General features: G+C 46.3%; 2 protein-coding genes across 5 annotated transcripts in view; one reads left to right on the plus strand and one right to left on the minus strand.

The window, feature by feature from the left end:
* The first annotated feature begins 143 nt into the window (after positions 1-143).
* eif3s6ip (eukaryotic translation initiation factor 3, subunit 6 interacting protein) lies at positions 144-4,557 on the plus strand. 3 transcript variants are annotated; one of them, XM_018686446.2, is made up of 15 exons: positions 144-304; positions 642-672; positions 780-990; positions 1,133-1,212; positions 1,395-1,456; positions 1,557-1,626; positions 1,737-1,810; positions 2,006-2,177; positions 2,371-2,525; positions 2,627-2,797; positions 3,043-3,176; positions 3,494-3,667; positions 3,786-3,975; positions 4,140-4,220; positions 4,371-4,557. In XM_018686446.2, the coding sequence occupies exons 1-15, from the start codon at positions 281-283 to the stop codon at positions 4,446-4,448; spliced, it is 1,707 nt and encodes a 568-aa protein (XP_018541962.1). In that variant the 5' UTR covers positions 144-280; the 3' UTR covers positions 4,449-4,557. The 3 variants fall into 3 exon arrangements, with proteins under 3 accessions (XP_018541962.1, XP_018541961.1, XP_050932870.1); XM_018686445.2 differs by having other exon boundaries at positions 145-310; XM_051076913.1 differs by lacking the exons at positions 144-304; positions 642-672; positions 1,133-1,212 and having other exon boundaries at positions 912-990.
* cdh23 (cadherin-related 23) overlaps positions 4,419-18,388 on the minus strand; it is a 28,970-nt gene continuing 15,000 nt past the window's right edge. Inside the window, exons 7-38 of one of the 2 annotated variants that reach the window (XM_018686443.2) lie at positions 18,069-18,290; positions 17,853-17,972; positions 17,498-17,678; positions 17,272-17,405; positions 16,961-17,170; positions 16,424-16,531; positions 15,610-15,712; positions 15,169-15,294; positions 14,887-15,090; positions 14,246-14,704; positions 14,039-14,155; positions 13,718-13,942; positions 13,436-13,605; positions 12,910-13,047; positions 12,306-12,425; positions 12,037-12,214; positions 11,712-11,923; positions 11,396-11,590; positions 11,201-11,314; positions 10,952-11,081; positions 10,408-10,671; positions 10,171-10,332; positions 9,824-10,080; positions 9,639-9,736; positions 9,405-9,525; positions 9,235-9,314; positions 9,018-9,058; positions 8,809-8,869; positions 8,006-8,135; positions 7,672-7,791; positions 7,255-7,365; positions 4,419-6,650 (exon numbers count right to left, since the gene is read on the minus strand). In XM_018686443.2, the coding sequence (XP_018541959.1) occupies positions 6,309-6,650; positions 7,255-7,365; positions 7,672-7,791; positions 8,006-8,135; positions 8,809-8,869; positions 9,018-9,058; positions 9,235-9,314; positions 9,405-9,525; positions 9,639-9,736; positions 9,824-10,080; positions 10,171-10,332; positions 10,408-10,671; positions 10,952-11,081; positions 11,201-11,314; positions 11,396-11,590; positions 11,712-11,923; positions 12,037-12,214; positions 12,306-12,425; positions 12,910-13,047; positions 13,436-13,605; positions 13,718-13,942; positions 14,039-14,155; positions 14,246-14,704; positions 14,887-15,090; positions 15,169-15,294; positions 15,610-15,712; positions 16,424-16,531; positions 16,961-17,170; positions 17,272-17,405; positions 17,498-17,678; positions 17,853-17,972; positions 18,069-18,290 (5,253 nt within the window). In that variant the 3' untranslated portion in view covers positions 4,419-6,308. The remainder of the gene's footprint in view (positions 6,651-7,254; positions 7,366-7,671; positions 7,792-8,005; positions 8,136-8,808; positions 8,870-9,017; positions 9,059-9,234; positions 9,315-9,404; positions 9,526-9,638; positions 9,737-9,823; positions 10,081-10,170; positions 10,333-10,407; positions 10,672-10,951; positions 11,082-11,200; positions 11,315-11,395; positions 11,591-11,711; positions 11,924-12,036; positions 12,215-12,305; positions 12,426-12,909; positions 13,048-13,435; positions 13,606-13,717; positions 13,943-14,038; positions 14,156-14,245; positions 14,705-14,886; positions 15,091-15,168; positions 15,295-15,609; positions 15,713-16,423; positions 16,532-16,960; positions 17,171-17,271; positions 17,406-17,497; positions 17,679-17,852; positions 17,973-18,068; positions 18,291-18,388) is intronic. The other variant, XM_051076910.1, reaches the window with a different exon arrangement.

Below are 18,388 nucleotides of genomic sequence, written 5' to 3' on the forward strand. Positions count from 1 at the left end.
TTGTAACAGGTTGATTTAAAAAAGAAAAAATGGCTACCACGGCCCAGAGAAGGATTGAAAATCAACTTCTTCAAGGGTCATCGACCAAACAAATCACAAACACTCAATTTCCCACAATGCTTCAAAGCCGCCGTGTTGCTCTCGTACGTCACTGCTGATTCCTTCCGGTTCCCGTCGCCTCTCCAGCGCCAGCTGCGTGGTTTAGCTGCGTCAGCTAGCAAAGCACATTTTCTCCCGTTTCACCCCCAGTATCCACGAGCTTGGACTAATCGCCAGCATCATGTCATACCACGACGAAGACGAGGTCAGTGTATGTCATTTTCGAATTTCTTTTCGCACATTTTAACGTTTTTATGATAATAACAATGGCAAGCTAGTTAGCGGTAGCCGGCTAGCCGCATAGCTAGCTTAACTGCACCGGCACAACAGCAGATTGCAATGAGCTAGCATGATTTAAATGGTGACAAATGATTGTTGTTGTGCTACCAAAACATCGCAGACCCTTGTAGTGTTGTTATGTAGAGAATAACGTTTCACACTAAGTAAGCTAACATCAATGATGACTGTCAATGATGATGTCTGACAGACAGATGTTCATTTTGCCTTAGTAATGAATGCCTAACTGCTCTGTTTCCCCACAGTACGATCCTTACGACTACGACCTGCACACCGGTCAGTGCACACACATCGATTAATCTCTATTTAAAAGTCAGAACATCGAACAGTAACTGTACACATCTGCCGTACTTCATTAAGTGAACGCTCCCATCTCTCTGCAGGTGATCCTAAAGCAGACCTGGCCTACGAGAGGCAGTATGAGCAGCAGACCTATCATGTCATCCCCGAGGTGATCAAGAACTTCCTGCAGTATTTCCACAAAACCATCTCTGACCTGATCGACCAGAAGGTTTATGAGCTGCAGTCCAACCGCGTCTCCAGCGAGAGCATCGAGCAGAAGATCTATGAGATCCAGGACGTGTATGAGAATAGGTACAGATGACCCACCTCCAGCCCAGTGTGATGCCATTGCCTCCGCTAACAGAAGTGTTAGACCAGTGTATGTGTATGTGTATGTGTGTGTGTGTGTGTGTGTGTGATGAGTACCTTATCTTTCCTATTTTGTTCTCTTCAGCTGGAACAAGTTGACCGACCGTTTCTTTAAGACATCTCCCTGGCCAGAGGCTGAGGCCATCGCATCACTTGTTGGCAACGGTGAGCATCATCCATCATCTGTTTTTAATTGTACAAATTCATTCATTCTTTACTTAAGAGGAGTATGTGGATATTGATTATATTGTTGGTTTGTTGATAATCTACTGATGACTGAGTTCATCCCTGTGTTAATTCAGCAGTGGAAATGTTTCATGTTAGTGTTTTCCTCTCGTCTCCCACAGATGCTGTGTTCCTCATCCTTTATAAGGAGCTGTACTACAGACACATCTATGCTAAAGTCAGCGTGAGTAACTCCTCAATACCGCCCATCATCAGCCGCCTCATAAACCTCCTCATAAACCTTTCCAGTATTTTGTTGTAAATGTCGTTTCCTCGATCATCAGGGTGGACCAACTTTGGACCAGAGGTTCGAGTCCTACTACAATTACTGCAACCTCTTCAACTACATTCTCAGTAAGTTTCCAGAATATTTCTCACGTTTTCCTCTCACCTGTATGTATTACTGTAAGGTAACAAGATAAATGAAAGACGAGTCATAGGAGAATGTTTGTGATTGTGAACAGATGCTGATGGCCCAGCCCCCTTGGAGCTGCCAAACCAGTGGCTCTGGGACATCATTGATGAGTTCATCTACCAGGTATAGTGAGTTATATTCTTAATGTGTCCTCAGCTGACAAGGTATATTAAATATGACTCTCACATACTTCTCTATAGTTATGTTTTGGGGGCTTTTCGATGAGGCCCATCTGGCTAACTTCACTCGTCCCACTTGTCTCTAACAGCTCATAGAAAGTGAAGTTTAAATGCGGCTAACACAGATTCCTCTCTCCAGTTCCAGTCCTTCAGTCAGTACCGCTGTAAGACGGCCAAGAAGTCAGAGGAGGAGATCGAGTTCCTGAGGAACAACCCAAAGATCTGGAACGTCCACAGCGTTCTCAATGTTCTCCATTCTCTGGTGGACAAGAGCAACATTAACCGCCAGCTGGAGGTGTACACCAGCGGAGGTAAAGAAGTTGTTGTTTTCAATTTATAGGCCTCAGACCTTATTAACATCATCAGAATAAGGTGCAGTATAGGTTCTCTGTAAATGTATAATTCGCTAAGTAAGCTCAGGTAACACCAGCGTATTCAGCTTAGGTATCAGATGAGAAAACTAACACACATTTAACATGAATGTTATTTGTTGTCGTGTTGCAGGAGACCCAGAGAGTGTGGCTGGAGAATATGGGCGTCACTCCCTCTATAAGATGTTGGGTTACTTCAGCTTGGTGGGGCTCCTGAGGCTTCACTCTCTGCTTGGTGATTATTATCAGGCCATCAAAGTCCTAGAGAACATTGAGCTCAACAAGAAGGTAAGACCTTATGTACAGCGTCTAATGTAGAGAGGAACATGACCAAGTACCCCCAGTGATGATAAAGATGACACCTGTGTATTTTGTTTCCTGTCTGTCAGAGTATGTACTCCCGTGTGCCCGAGTGCCAGATCACCACTTATTACTATGTGGGTTTTGCCTACCTGATGATGAGACGCTACCAGGACGCCATTCGAGTCTTTGCCAACATCCTGCTCTACATCCAGAGGACGAGAAACATGTTCCAGAGGTCGACATACAAATATGAGATGGTCAGTCAGAGCAGCGCTTATTAGATAACAGGACAGCTGTGTGCTCAAGTTATTGATTATTCCACTTATCCCACATTTAAACATGAGATGATCTTACAGTGTTTGAAAAATTCTGTCTGGTACCAGAGCTGTGTTTATTTCTCTATACAGTGCTGTGTGTGTGTGCAGCATTTCAGTCAGTTTTTGTAATTGTGCATGTTTCATTGTTAGTAATAATGCGTCATGATATTTGTATTTATTTGTAGATTAACAAACAAAACGAGCAGATGCATGGTCTGCTGGCCATCGCTCTCACCATGTACCCGATGCGCATCGACGAGAGCATCCACACCCAGCTGAGGGAGAAGTACGGAGACAAGATGCTGCGAATGCAGAAAGGGTGAGAAAGCAATTCATCACATCACACTGGAATAAATATATTGATGTTGTTTGTCTGTATTCCCTTACCTCTTACAAGACCTTTTTATACTAGAAAGTCCTTTTTTCTTTCCTGTCTTGTCAAATAAGGATTAGCATGAAATTACATAAATGAAAATGGGTTAGTACCAGTTATAGTGTAAGGAACAAGGGACATGTGTCTATTTGTTTGTGGGGTCTGAGAGTATAACTAGCTGTGGAGGTACAACACTGTGGGTAACTGGTGCTCAGCAGCTGTGATGTCTTCAATGAAGTGAAATGTTTTCTTTTCCATATCAGAGACCTGCAGGTGTTTGAGGAGCTGTTCAGCTTCGCCTGTCCGAAGTTCTTGTCACCTGTGGTGCCAAACTATGACAACGTCCACCCCAACTACCACAAAGAACCTTTCCAGCAGCAGCTGAAGGTCTTTGCTGAGGAGGTGCAGCAGCAGGCGCAGCTCTCCACCATCCGCAGGTACAGCACACTGTCACCTTTGAGTGTGTGGCTTTAAATTATTTCTAGAAGCCTGTTGGCTCAGATGTGGTTCCAGGATTTCTATACATGTCGTCTAAGTAACAATGTGTCCCTCCAGCTTCCTGAAGCTGTACACCACCATGCCAGTAGCCAAGCTGGCAGGATTCCTGGACATGACGGAGCAGGAGTTCCGTATTCAGCTGCTTGTCTTCAAACACAAAATGAAGAACCTGGTGTGGACCAGCGGCATCTCAGCTCTGGATGGAGAGTTCCAGTCTGCGTCTGAGGTCGACTTTTACATTGACAAGGTGAGTTAAAGTCTGTTCAAGGACATGACTATAAATAGGCAACAGAGGGACCACAGGGAACACCCCACAACCACGGACATGCTCTATATAAAACAGTGGGTTACTAATGTTAGGGAGTTATATGTCTGTGTTTGATGAGCTCTCTCTCTGTAACACTCCTACAGGACATGATCCACATCGCTGACACAAAAGTTGCTCGTCGGTATGGAGACTTCTTCATCAGACAGATCCACAAGTTTGAGGAGGTGAGTAGTGAGCAGTTTTGCCTTTGGATAGAATGGGGGGAAAAATGAGTGACTAATTCCAATGCTAGCCTTCTTCTCAGATCATTTTTTGAGTCACATTTCTGCCTGTTGAAGTTTGGAAAAAAATGTGTTTCCTCTGTCTCCCTACAGTTGAACAGGACGCTGAAGAAAATGCCCAGCACTGGCACCACTGCGACATCAGCGAGCGCCGCGGCCCGAGGAGTCTGAAGAAGGCCTCTGCTCCCTCAGTCTCTTTCAGGCTTTTTGACAAATATTAATGATGAAAACTTTTCTATGTAACTTGGTAACAATAAAAGGATGGAGTAGTGTGCTAAAACCTGTGATTGTTTCCTCCTTCCTCCCAGGTTACTCTTAATAACCACTAGATGGCAGTATTTACCAAACTCACTTACTGCCTCATGCTGAGTTTTGAAAAACAGGGAAATGACACAAAGCCACATTATTGTTGGAGTTGTGTTTCTCTTAAACTGTCTGTTCATATTGGACCTGTGAGTACGATGGAAGTCATTGTAGTCGTCATGGGGGACAAATATTTAGCGTCATGAGTCATTAAGGTTCCTCATATTCTCCAACTTCTCTTACTGTCTCCTTGGCTCTTTTATTTTGCCACACTGTTTCTATCTGCTCTCCCGTCACTGTCTGAGGTCAGAGGCTGTTGCATATTTCTTTAATTATCACATATCATCCAACAACATTTCCCAACACAGATCTCAGGGCTGGTGACGATAATGACAAAGAAATAAAACCTTACAAAATGGGAATATAAAAAATTAATTTTAAAAACACACCACTCATCAGAAACAGTTGTCATTATAAAGGAAAACTGAACAACATATGTCACCATAGCACAATATACACATACTCCAAACATCCAAAATTATCCCTACCTATTTTGGTAAGCCAGCATTTTTCTTCAAAAATATCTTTTGATTCCATCACATTTTCTATAAAATAAAAAAATAAAGCAAACGTCGCTCATGTTGAGCGTGACTCTTTTACTCCCTCAGGTGGCAGTGTAAAGTCTCTGTGGCCACAGTGCCATCTTTATGTCTATAAAAGTGGGATAAATCTTTTTTTTTTTTTTTTAATAATTCCATTTATAAGTCTTTTCCAAGGCTTTCTGTACTGCCTTAAATATCAAATTACTCATAAAAGATTCTATTTTTTTTCCTTCACGTGGCTCCAGTCTGAGACAACGGTCATCCATCTTCATTCATCGCTTCAGTGGAGTCTCCTTGTACATGACTGATTCAGTTCGTGCTATAAAAAGGAGAGCAGGACCAGGGTCTGAATATTCACTGCTACCCTGCAGATTGGGAGTTTAACAACTGCTCTTCTTCCTCCTGCAGTCAGGTGAAAACTCTGCTCCATAAGCTTCACTGGGGAAAACTCTGCAGTAAATGTCCACCAGTAATTTCCCAGCGACAGAATGTGTCTAATATCTGAAAGAGAAAAGTCTTAACTGTTCCACCCTCACTCCCTCAGCACTGATTGCATCGTTTTGCAGAAAGAAAAAAACATTAGAACATGATAGGGATTTTGCGTCATTATTGTCCCATTGATGGCCATCCGCTGGTCTGAGTGTGTGTAGTTTAATCTTCTTGAGTGTGTGTATTTGTGTTTGTATGAGTGTCTGCAGTCCAGGTATGACTTCAGAAGGGTTAGTGAAAATGAGGCACCTTTTTGATGATTTTTAAGGTCATGGTTCAACAAGCTTCTCCCACAGGGAGGCTTAGTCTCTCTTTACACTCGGCTCTTTGGATGAAAGTCGATGACACCACTTGACTTTGTCTCGCTGAGGACCAGGGCCCTGCTTGTGATCTTCCATTTCCTAAAGCTGATTTGAATAAGTCTTCTCCTGAAGCACCAAAAGAGCGACCATCTTCAACATAACACTCAAACCAACCAGTAAATCCTCTCACTGATGCACTGAGGTTGGCTGATGAGGTTCCCTAGACTACACACACTCCTCCTCCAGTGCTCCCTAACCTTGTCAGGGTGGCGATGTGGAGGCACAAGGACACACACGAGTCATGGTTGCGCTCAGACCAGCGAGGCCTCGGCTAGTCATAACTCTGTGATCTCCAGGGGACTCTCCGACAGGGTGTCCCCGTCCTTGTGACGGTGCATCGGGGTGGACTTGGCCGACTCTGTGCGGGCGTTGCGCTCACAATACAGCCCCCCGTCGGCGTTCAGCGCCTCCAGAGAACGTGCCAGGGCCCGCTGGTCGTCCTCTGGCAGACTGTTGAGGTCAGAGGTCAGGAGGGTGCCCGTGCTGCCGTGGACCACGTGCACACCCTCGGGACCCTTCAACTCTACAGGAAGCTTGTGCTTGAAGCGCAGAGTGCCGCGACCTCCGCCCATGCCCAGGTGCTCGTCCTCGTCGTCGTCCAGGTCACTCTGGATCAGCTGTTGAAGGAGGAGAGAGGAGGGGGAGAGGATGAAAGATGAAGCTACTGATTCATAGTGTTTATATAATGCATCAGGTTGACGTGAATATAGCAGATTTTTAAGAAGACGTTTTGAGGAGAAGCTGAACAGAGGTAAACCAGTAGAGGGAAATCTTTCAGGAGAGAAATCAGCAGATCAGTTTCAGTAAAAGACAACAACCTGTAAATGTAGTGAGACAACACATCAGCAGAGAAAGACAGATGTTACACCAGACCTGGTTTAAATAGTTGCAAATGATTCTTAGCATTAATTTGTTTTGGAGGTCTACTCATGTGGGGATTTCCACACCAGGAGAAGAAGTTGAAGTGTAGAAATTTGCATTCTTAATGTAAATTTACAGTGAAACTCCATCTCCAGCTGAGCTCTGAAAAGCAAGTTCAAACTCTATTTGACCCAGAGTCTGGTTGAAGGTAGCGGAGGAAGCAGAGGGAGTGAGAAGGTGTGAGTCCTGAGCAGCAGAGAAGACGTCAGAATGGGAAATCAAAAGAGTGCGAGATCACTCTCCAGCGGCGTCAGACAGGAGCAGCAGGTGCAGATTGATAATCAGTTTTCCTGAGCCCACCTCAGTGACTGACGAGTGATCTCCCTGGCTCGTGGACACGGTGACCAGTCGGGCTGCAAAGAGCTTTTTCAGCCTCAGGTAGTCGTCCAGGACCACCTTGAGCAGGGAACCCTGACAGGACAGCAGTTAGGATCAAACACAGTCTCTCACCACAGTTGTCATAAAGAATGTCTGTCCCCTTATCTAAACATCTGGGTCTCAACAGCCCATCTTCGAGTCCTTGGAGTCTCTCTCTTTGTTTTCTTCTCAGGACAGACTGGAGGAGGTCTTAGGTCCCGTCCTCTGACCTTGTCCCCCATTGTGTTTTGGGAAGGATTAAAAGGAGAGAGTACATGACCAACGAACGAGAGGCTTCTGAGATTGTTCATGTGTGTGTGTGTGCGTCTCCCTGGGTAACCTAACACGCAGGTGTCTCACCTTGATCGGCCCCTCCCTCATGATCTGGCCCAGTTTAGCGATGTTGTCGTACTCCTGAATGGCTGCTCTCAGGTAACGATCGTCCTCTGGCTTCGCTTGAGGCTCTCGGCCAAATGTACCCTGTGAGGAGAACACACACATGCTAGCTTAAAAATATAGAGAGGGTACAGCTGTGTAATGGGGTTGACTCAGGGGGCGATGCCACGGTAACAGATACAAACTCGCCTAATCCTGAGAGTGATGGTTTTACTCTTCCTGAGGCAAAATCTAATCTTATTAAGATCCTCAGAGTGTTGTTGTGAGATATACAGGAGCCCAGATAAATGCTACTGACGTGAGTGCGTGCAGGGCTGTTCCACAGGTCCGTTATCTCACTCAGGTTCTCAGGCAGGTCGTCCTCGTGGTCAGCCTGAGCGGCCAGCTCCAGGTTACGACAGAACGGGTCCAGCCACACCGGATTAGCCCTACGGAGGTAAACAGCATCATACACATTAAATAAACTGAAGAAAGAGCTTCAGAAATAAATCAGGTTTTTGACATTGACCTGCTTTTTGTGTTGCTTTATGAGGCTCTAAAGTTCAAGCAGCAGATTAGCAGCATTATATGAAAAAGCTGAGTGACATTTGTGGATTACTTTTGGTTTCTTACAGGGATTACCTGACATGTTGGGAAACACACTTCTTCACTTTCTTGCTGAGACTTGAATGAGATTCACATTATTCTCATGTCTGTAGGCTAAATATGAAGCTATAGCCAACAGGCAATTAGCTTAGCTTAGCATAAAGACTGGAAACAGAGGGAATTAAATTAATACCTTTATCCCTTGTTTGGTTAATCTTTACAAAAAATATAAAATATCTTATGGGCTGTTTACATGTTTCCTGTCTTCCTGTCTGAGTACTGTGACTTCCTGGTGTGTCCAGCGGTTGCCTAGCAACTTAAAGGTGAGGACAAGTAAGCAAGTAGCCTGTAAACATATATTAAACATTAAAAATATTTTTTTATTCTTCATGTCACAGGAAATCTCACATTTGATCGTCAGAATAATAATAACAACTGGAAAAAGAAGTTGTTTTTTTTTTTTTTTTTTTTTTAGAAAATGAGATTTGCAGAAGTGTGAAAATGAAATGAGCTCACCCCTCAAATGAGTACTTGTTAGTGTTGGGCATGTCCAGGATATCCATCAGACCCTGGTTTCCTGGATGGCAGAGGATAAATAACTGTATAAGTGAAACAGCTTCTCTACAGTTAAGTGACATGTTGTACATTGTGTTATCAGGTGATAAATGCTACATCCTGAAGTTGACAGCTGGCGGGGCCGTCCCCTCAACAAAACTGCTTCTCACCTGTTGATCCTGCAACGATCGCTTTCAGCTTCCTCTGGTGTCTGCAACACAGCAGAAAGAGACGAGTCAAGAGAAGACAAACATGTTGATATCACTGCTCAGACCGAGGGCAGCGGTATCAACAAAACACAGCCCATGACTGAGCAGATTTCAAATGATACAAACAATTATACAAGAAAAATGATCAGTTCATTATCTAATGCTGAATAATTCTTACAGTCTACGATAGTGCCAGTTCATTGTGACAAACAAAATTCCTGCCAAGCACAGCAGCACAGCCAGGATTATGATGACCAGCTGTGAAAGAGAAAAAGAACCAAAGTTTAAAAAGCACCAAAACATCTGCGACAGACTGTGTGTTTCTGGAGGTCCCGGCCACACACACACCTGTAGCGTGGAGATGTCATCGGGCAGTTTGTCACCGACGGCGGGCTGAACGTCCACGACGTTGTATTTCCTGAACAGGTTTCTCAGCTGCTCCTTGTTCTCATCGATCATCTGGATCACCCTGCAGAACAAGAAGCAGCAGCACACAGGTCAAATCATGCATCCATCCCCAGAGCTGGGACATCTCTACAGGCCAGTGTGACGACTGTGAGAGATTTTCTGAGGGAAGTATACCTTTCAACATCCTGGATGGTGTTGGTCTGATTGTTGACAACATGGATCAGCATGTCAGTCTGTGCATAATTCACCCTGCCCTTCTTATCCACATGGAACTGGAGAAAAGCAAAGGGAGACAAAGATGTCAAGTATTTGTAAAACAAACGCAAAAAAGTCAAAATTCAAAATCAAAAAAGTTTTACCTGTATGTCGTCTAAGTTGACAATGGCTCCGGTGATGTTGGACAGCAAGTTGAGAAAGTCTTCCTGGTTTTCCCGGACCAAATCGGGGATCTCGTTGAAGACTATCTTGACCCTCTGGTCGTCCCGGAGAATGTAGATATTGACGTTGGTGGTGGTGCTGTGTCCGGCGAAATCGCACGCCAAAATCTCCAGCTGAAAGTAGCCTGGATTGTAGGCGGTGAAGAGGTCGTAGGTTCTGATCATACCGTCTGCCAAACCTGGGGAAACCACGGGACAGAATATTTATCTTGACGCATGGACAGTGTGTTGAGCTGAACAGCCTGGATACTGTACATGCGGACACTCACCGATGGTGAAGATGCTGCCAACATCCTCGCTGCCGTTGCTCTGTGACTGAAAGTAGCGGATCGTGACGATGTGGTACTGCACCACACTGTTGTTGCCAATGTCATTGTCTATAGCCACAACCTTGATCAACTCTGAGCCCACTTTGGCATTCGCTGCAACTCCTGAACCAGGGAAGCAAAGAAGAAGGGTTATGGAGAACAGTGCACACATACAGTACATGCTAGAACATACATTACCTGCGGTGTACTCTGCCTTAGTGAAGCGTGGTTTCTGGTCATTGATGTCCTCTAGTTCGATGCGGACTTCCAGCAGGCTGGGGTCACGGGCAGGGTCCAGGGCTTTGGCCCGTGCCGCCCTCTGACCCCTGGGAGGAGTCCAGCTCCTGTTGCTGGAAGCCTTGATGATGATGGAGTAGACGGGGATCTCCTCCCGGTCCAGATCCTTATTCAACTTCAGCTCTCCATCCAGACTCAAGCCAAAGTTTCCATCGCTGTTTCCCCCTGCAGGAAGAGATGGAAGGGATTTATGTTCAGCCATGTGAAGCACAGGAGGAATCAGCTTTAAATAGAAACAAAAGACAGATGGATCTATACAAATGTCCCTATTATTCCTAAGCTTTTGAAGTGTGAGGACTTTAATCTGAGCACACAATGGATGCAAGAGCTTCCAGACAAACTGCACAGACATGCTCTAAGCCTTGAATCCACACACTTCCTTTAGCTACTTCAATAACTTCACTGATGGGTAACATGCAGCTACGTCTGAAGATCATCACATCACCTGCAATAAAGTAGTAAACGATGGCGTTGGCGCCTTCGTCGGCGTCCACAGCTCTGGTTATGTTCCCCACCACAGTTCCTGGAGGGGAGTGCTCAGGCACTGTCAACTTCTGGTAAGGCAAACTGCCACGCTGAGGTACACACACACACACACACACACACACAAAGACCGAGAGAAGACAACAGTTTAACAGAAGCTCTTACGTGCAGATAACCTCATCAGGACGTATTCAGAGAGCTTGATAGTCACCGGTGGTTTAAGGAAGACAGGTTCATTGTCGTCAATGTCCAACAGTGCAACCTGCAGAGGCTGTGTGGTCTCGTAAGGCACTGGCTGGCCCATGTCCCGGGCCACGATGATAAGCTGAGAGAGTTTGGACTCAGTTAGAAACATACATGGCTGCACAGTTACACATACTAACACACACACACACAGTTGACTCACGCTGTGGAGGGCCTGTTTTTCTCGGTCCAGTTTCACAGTTGTCGTGATGACTCCAGATATGGGGTCGATGTGGAAGTTCTCCCAGTCTCTGTTACCTGCTCCGGTCTGCAGGAAGGCGTAGCGGACCTCTCCATTCACGCCCTCATCAGAGTCTGTCGCGTGCACCTCATACACAGGAAGGCCTGGAGGCTGCTCCTACATGGAGAGCAAACAGAGTCAGTGTGTGTGTGTTTCTGCATTATTAAAAGATGCTGTAACCACTCAAATAAGAGCAGCACACACACACACACACACGGACACACATGGCAGCAGATACCTCTGAGATATGGATGATAGTTCCATTAGCTGGCCTGACAAACACAGGTCTGTTGTCATTGACGTCTATGACCGTGATGATCAGGTCTGCAGTGCCCCACAGGGGAGGACGTCCCTGGTCGGTGGCCACCACAGTCAGGTTGAAGCGTTCAGAAGACTGGAGCAGACGGCGAGAGCGCACCAGTCCTGTGTTTGGATCCAAGGAAAAGGCATCTAAAAGGAGAGAGGAAGTTTATGGAGATTTACGGAGGCTTCAGGAAGTAGTCAGACCCCTTTATTTTTGTAGTTATTGAAGGCAGGAGTTCCTTGGAGGAACGTATTCATACCTGAATGGGGTCCCAACATGCTGTAGAGGACCGCTCCGTTCTCTCCTTCATCCAGGTCAATAGCTTTCACCGTGATCACAGACGTCCCACTGGGCTCATTCTCAAACACGCTGGTGTTGAACACTCGCTCTGTAAACCGCGGCCGATAGTCGTTGATATCGAGAACCGTCACCAGGACCTGGAAGAATTAAAACCCAGAATATACTTGGAGTTAATAGATGTATATTCAGACATAATATCCTGGTGTCATTACAGCCGGTCATCTCTACCTGGACAGAGTTCTCTCGTCTGTTGCTGGGGCTGCCGCCAGGGTTGTCCCGGGCGATGGCAGTTAGAGTGTAATGGTCCTTTGTCTCTCTGTCCAGAGGGGAGAGGATGTAGATCTCTCCCTGACACAGAAGAGACGGGATAATGAGGAAGGAAGCACTGACTGGGAGTGGTGGATGTATTAAGACATTTATATGAGTCTGTGTGTGTGACAGAAACGGAGCATGAAAGTAAACTATTTAGATTATTATAATGCCTTGTTTAAACTTTCTTTTCCAGGACTTCAGTTCAGTGTTGACACCCAGCACTGCTGGGAGGGAACACCCCTCATAACCAGTCAATAAATTTTCATCTTTTCTCTGAGTTCATCACAAGGGAAGTATCTGTGGAATGTGCTCACTTTTGTTTATGAACACTGCAGTTCAAAAGGTTATGAACCTATTTTTTTGGCCCCTCAAGCTCAAGCACAGGAATTTTAAACACACTAAAAACACCCTGAAAGTGAAGACTTTAATAAATTAACTGTTAGGAATTTGGAGAAAACAACAATAAGAGCAGTGTGTTCCTTTCAGTTCAGGACTGGTTCTGATGTGTGGGATAACTCACAGTGGACGGTTTGATGCCAAACTTGCCCTCTCCGTCGACCAGGCTGTACTCAATGACGGCAAAGAGGCCAGAATCAGCATCTGTAGCACTGACCCGAACTATGGTGGTGCCCAGGTTCACGTTCTCAAACACAGGCTCCTGCACACACACAGAAACACACACTTTGGCTCAGGGACACTGCGTGAACAAGATTCATTTTTGATTTAATAGAAAAGTGGTGAGTGGGCTGATGAAACTCAAGTGTTGAGTTAATGATTTGGACTCTAATGTTGTCCATAATTTACATGAAAACTACTTGAGACAGAATACTCAGCTCAATGTTTATTAGCAACAATAAGTGCATGACACAACAATGTTAAGTGCTCTGATAATCATTTTTTAAATATAGCCTTTCTCATAAAGTAAAATAAGCACATGTACTTCCTGTAACGACGTGCTTTTTGTTTTTATTTTGACTTATCAAGCACATGTGTAACAAATAAATCAATAACAGCTGATATTTGCTTCTTAATGTCCTGTTCAGTACCTGATATGATGGTTGTAGGAAAACTGGGTTGTTGTCATTGACATCCACGATGCGCAGATAAACTGGCAGCTCAGCGATCCTGGGAGGGGAGCCGTGGTCTTGGGCCCGAATCGTAAAATTCAGCCACTGCACCTGCTCAAAATCCACTGTCTTGTTGGCCACAATCTTGCCTGAAAATGTTTTAACACAGATACAGATTGGATAAGACAATATAAGTAATACAATACCTGTCAAACTTTAGAGTGTATCTTTAATAAACAGCGTGTTGAGGTGTGCTCATACCAATGGAAGGGTCCTCCAGTCTAACGTATTCCCCTCGGGGCAGGTGGAGCAGCTGGTAGATGACCTGGCCGTTGGGACCTTTATCTGGGTCTACAGCTGACACTGACAGCAGCGTGGTGCCCGGCTGAGCTCCCTCTAAAATCTTCTCTGTGAAGTTGGACACTCCAAAGGGCCGGAAACGAGGCGCATTGTCATTCACATCCAGCACGTTGATGGTGAGTCTCGCTGGAGAGAAGGTCGCGTCCAGAAGAGAAACAGTGAAATTACTGAGAAAATCCAACGTATGAAACGGAGAAGCTTCGTGTTAGAAAGCGAACTCACCGTTGGGAACGCTCCCTGACTTGTCAATAACTTCACTGGCATTGTCATGTACGGACACAATGATCTCAAATGTGGCTACCAGCTCTCTGTTCAGTGGGTTACGGACAAACACTGCACCTGAAAATCCACAGAGACATTTAATTCAGCGTATTGTCAAAGTAAAGCCTCTAGATCAAAACATGAACGTGGGTAAGATCCATGTCTCACCAGTGTGTAAATCAATGCCAAAGGACTCCTGCAGGCCATCCACTGGGTTGTTCCCATCATCCTTTGCCTCCACTGAGATGATGTAGTACTCCAGGCGGGGATGCAGGTCTGGGTCCTCAGCGGTCAGCGTGGCCACCACCACGCCAGGCGGCGTGGACTCGTTGACGCTTATCATGGTTATAGGATCTATGAAACGGGGCCGCGAGTCGTTTACGTCGTCCAGGATTACCGTCAGGGTGGCGGTGCCCGACAAGGGGGGTGTGCCGCGGTCGGTTGCCACGACGACCAGGCGGTAGGACCCACGTTCTTCTCTGTCGAGGGTGGTGTTGCCCACCAAGACGGCACCGGAGAGCGGGTCCACCACGAAGCGGTCCTGAGCGCCGCTCTCCAGCCGGTACATCAGCCAGCCGTTGGAGCCGGAGTCAGCGTCAGTGGCGGACAGCTGAGTCACCACCACACCTGGAAGAGGCAGAGTAATGACTGAGCTGTTCTTGTGACCAGTAATTGCCAACAGGCAAACCCTTAATAACCCCCTCACACAGGGGAGGGTGATGAAAGTAAGAGATAATCACACTGCGTCAGTGACAACTACAACCTGATCATATACAAACAGATCATTAAACACAAGCTGATCCTCGCACCAGTGGGGCTGTTCTCAGGGAGTCGAACACTGAAACTGGATGGGCTGAAGACAGGAGGGTTGTCGTTCTGGTCCAGGATGGTAACTGTCAGAGGGACACTGCTGTTTAAACCTCCTACGTCCTCCCCGACCAGAAACAGCTCTACCCGCGGCTCCTGAAATGCCTCGCGGTCCAACCTCGCCCCCTGACGCACCAGGATCACACCTGGAGGGAGATACAGAGACAGTGACATCTGCACTGCAGTGTTCCTCATGTTTGTGTGCTGAGGAGCTGTAATGTTACCAGTGTCAGCGTCCACAGTAAAGAGGTCCACCCTGGATCCCAGCAGGCGGTACTTCACCACCGCATTGGGGCCAATGTCTTTATCCTCAGCCAGAACAGGCCCATTCAGCACTGTTACTGTACTGCCTAAATCACAGGAAGGGACAGGTGGAGAAGGACAATGATCATAGTTAGGTGTTTTCTTTTTACACTAAATCATATGACACCTGTTGATGTCTCTGCTGCCACTTTAGTCACACTGACTTGAATCTGTTCCAGAGTTTGAGTGGCAAAATGCCTGATACATGAAAAAAAAAAAATCACTTCACTTTACATGAGCCATATGTAAACAAAGTCAGGAAGTGGGGTAGACGGTGTTGCAGACAGTGTTTTGAAACGATGCTCTGCTGCAATTAGAGACTGCCTGAAGTCAAGCGAAGAGAGAACCAGCTTGGATGGTACCTGCTGCAGAGTTCTCAGTGATTTCAGCCCTGTAGCTGGTCCTGGTGAATATAGGCCTGTTGTCATTCTCATCCAGAATGGTTATCACCAGGAGGTCTGAATCCTGGTGCAACGGGGCGAAAGAGAGGGGGTGAAGAAACAGTTACATTAGCAGAGGATTATGTGGTATAGCATGAAGATGAGAATGAACGTGAGGTATGCTCATCAGCCCGCAGGAGGTAAATTGTTGCAAAGCAACAGAGGGTTTGCAGTGGTTGTGTTGTCGTGCTGGGCACACCCCAACATGCTGCTTGTTTAAAGTGGTGGCTGACTTGTTCAAAACTCTCAGCTACAACAGTTTCTCACCTTTCCCACAGAGGAAACACATAGAGCGTACCACAGTACTGTTTTTATAGAAACTCTGCAGCTGCATCGTGAGTGGTCCTCATGCTCTTATTTAAAGTAAATTGTCTGCATGAGATTCACATTGTTTTTTAGAATACAGGGCACACAGGGCCATGAAACGCAGTCAGAAGCTACTCTAGTGCTCAACGCTACGACAGGTTATCAGTCTAAATAACAAACAGAGGTGTCCTTTTTGTAATTTCCTGAAATGAGCTTCTGCAGAAAGTCGAATGACACGTCGGCTGTGTGCAGCTCATTCACATGCTGAAAGATTTTGGGTTAATAAAGTCTTTGAGTATATTCTGAGCTTGTTATCATTAATTCCTGAAAAGCAGAAGTTTATGGTTTGTTTCACTGAGCTTTATATGAAACTGCCTGTGGAAACACGTGTGAACGCTCGTATGACACTCGTACATGAGAGCGGTTTTACCCTGCGAGCGATGCGGGGGTTCTCGGGGTTGTCTTTGACAGTGATGGTGAGCCTGTACTCCGCCACTCGCTCTCTGTCAAGCGGTCTGTTCACCTGCACCACACCTGTCTGAGAGATGCAGAGGAAGAGGAAGTCACGTGCATGCTTCGAGATGCATTCTTGATATTATGATGTTTTATTACATATTAGCCGTGTGTGGCCTTGTAACACCACAGTATATATCTTTCCACCCTGCCCTCTCTAAAGAACATGCAGTGTTTGTATACACTCATATATTTATGCTGTAAATCCACAAATGTGTAGAATGAGCTGTAAATGTATCTGCAGTGAGGGTGTACAAGCGTTAAGAGCTGAACACCTGTCCCGACTCAGGTTAAACTGACAACCTAATGTGTGATCAAATCTGGAAGCTGCCAGTCACAAACCGTGCACTTCCAGGCTTCGCTTTGTTTCCCACCACCTGCTCCACCTTTACCACATCACTAAGTTGTTTTTTTCAGTGCTTTCTGCTCAAACCACACCATCTGTTTCTCTCACTGTGTCGTTGATGTAGAAGGCTCCGTCCTGGTTGCCGGCAGTGATGTTATAAGTGAGCAGAGCGTTGCGTCCGCTGTCCGCATCGTTCGCTCTCACTCTGGCCACAGAGGTGTGTATGGAGGCGCCCTCGCTCACACTGGTGTTGTAAGGCAGGTTCAGGAGGACTGGGTCGTTGTCATTGATGTCTAGGACACGGACCCCCACCACCACCTGCAGGAGACACAAGACAGGTCATGCTGCCTGTTAATGGAGGTGTTCCATCCACCCCCGCCTTGCCTGTATGAGTGTTCATGTGTGTAGTGACGGCCCACCGAGCTGTTGCGAGATGGGGTGCCCAGGTCTCGGGCTGTGACGGTGATGTTGTAGAAGGCCGTGGTCTCTCTGTCCAGCTCCACATCCTTCCTCACCCGCAGCTCTCCCTCCACTGGGGAAACCATGAACTCATCTGACAGAGAGGCAGAGGAAAGAGGCTCAGAGCTTCAGGGGTTTATCACATGTCAGTATCCCCACAAAAAAAAAAACAAGTCTGGTACTAACTCTGGTGATCTCCACCGGTGATGCTGTACTCCACTTTGCCGTTGAGCCCAGAGTCTTCATCGCTGGCTTTGAGCGTCCAGACCCGAGGTCCTGGCTGGCCCTCAGTAACCTCAAACGGTCCCTCATAGGCTCGGGGGAAAGTGGGTGTCACATCGTTCACATCTAGGACGTTTACCAGCACCTGAAAAGGAAAGAAGAAGATGATTTAAACACGTCTGGTTTTGTTTTCCTCATCACAGATGCTATGATGGAGAGAAATACACAGAACTGTACATCTGAAATCTTTCTCTAAAAAACACATTCATCTAAAAACATCAGGGTTTCCAGCAGTGTGAGTTTAGTCATGCATCATTACTGTCGTGCTAGATGTCAAGCGAAGAGCAGGTTTGGGACACTGGTCCGTTGCTGTGACAACCAGAGCGTAGTGTCCATTGCTGATTTCATAGTCCAGCTCCTTCACAGCAGTAATTCTCCCCTGAACACACACACACACACACACACACACACACAGAAGTTTAACCTCATGTTTTATCCCTGTTGTTTCTAACTCTCCACTCTTTCCGTGTCTTACCGTGATGCTGTTGATGTGAAAGGTCTGGATCAGGTTGCCATGAGCGATAGCGTACCGCAAGGTGCCGTTCAAACCCTCATCTGGGTCGATGGCTGTTACCGTGGCGATGGTGGCACCCACTGTGTCTGGTCCCTCACTCAGCACCGTGACGTACTCCTCCTCAGGAAACTCGGGAGCGTTGTCGTTCTCATCCACAATGTGGACATAGATGGTGGTTGAGGTCTGAGACACACACACAAAAAAAAACTTCTACAGCTGCATCTACTATTTATGGCTTATTGTGTTAAACTCTACTGACAAGCTGTGATTCACTTCCAGCA

This window comes from Lates calcarifer, linkage group LG16_LG22, assembly GCF_001640805.2.
Source record: "Lates calcarifer isolate ASB-BC8 linkage group LG16_LG22, TLL_Latcal_v3, whole genome shotgun sequence".
NCBI lineage: Eukaryota > Metazoa > Chordata > Actinopteri > Centropomidae > Lates > Lates calcarifer.

Coding starts and splice junctions, on each gene's coding strand:
- eif3s6ip (XM_018686445.2), top strand. CDS start 281: ATGTCATACCACGACGAAGACGAGGTCAGT. Junction 991..1,132: donor CAGGACGTGTATGAGAATAG/GTACAGATGACC, acceptor TGTTCTCTTCAG/CTGGAACAAGTTGACCGACC. Junction 1,627..1,736: donor CCTCTTCAACTACATTCTCA/GTAAGTTTCCAG, acceptor GATTGTGAACAG/ATGCTGATGGCCCAGCCCCC.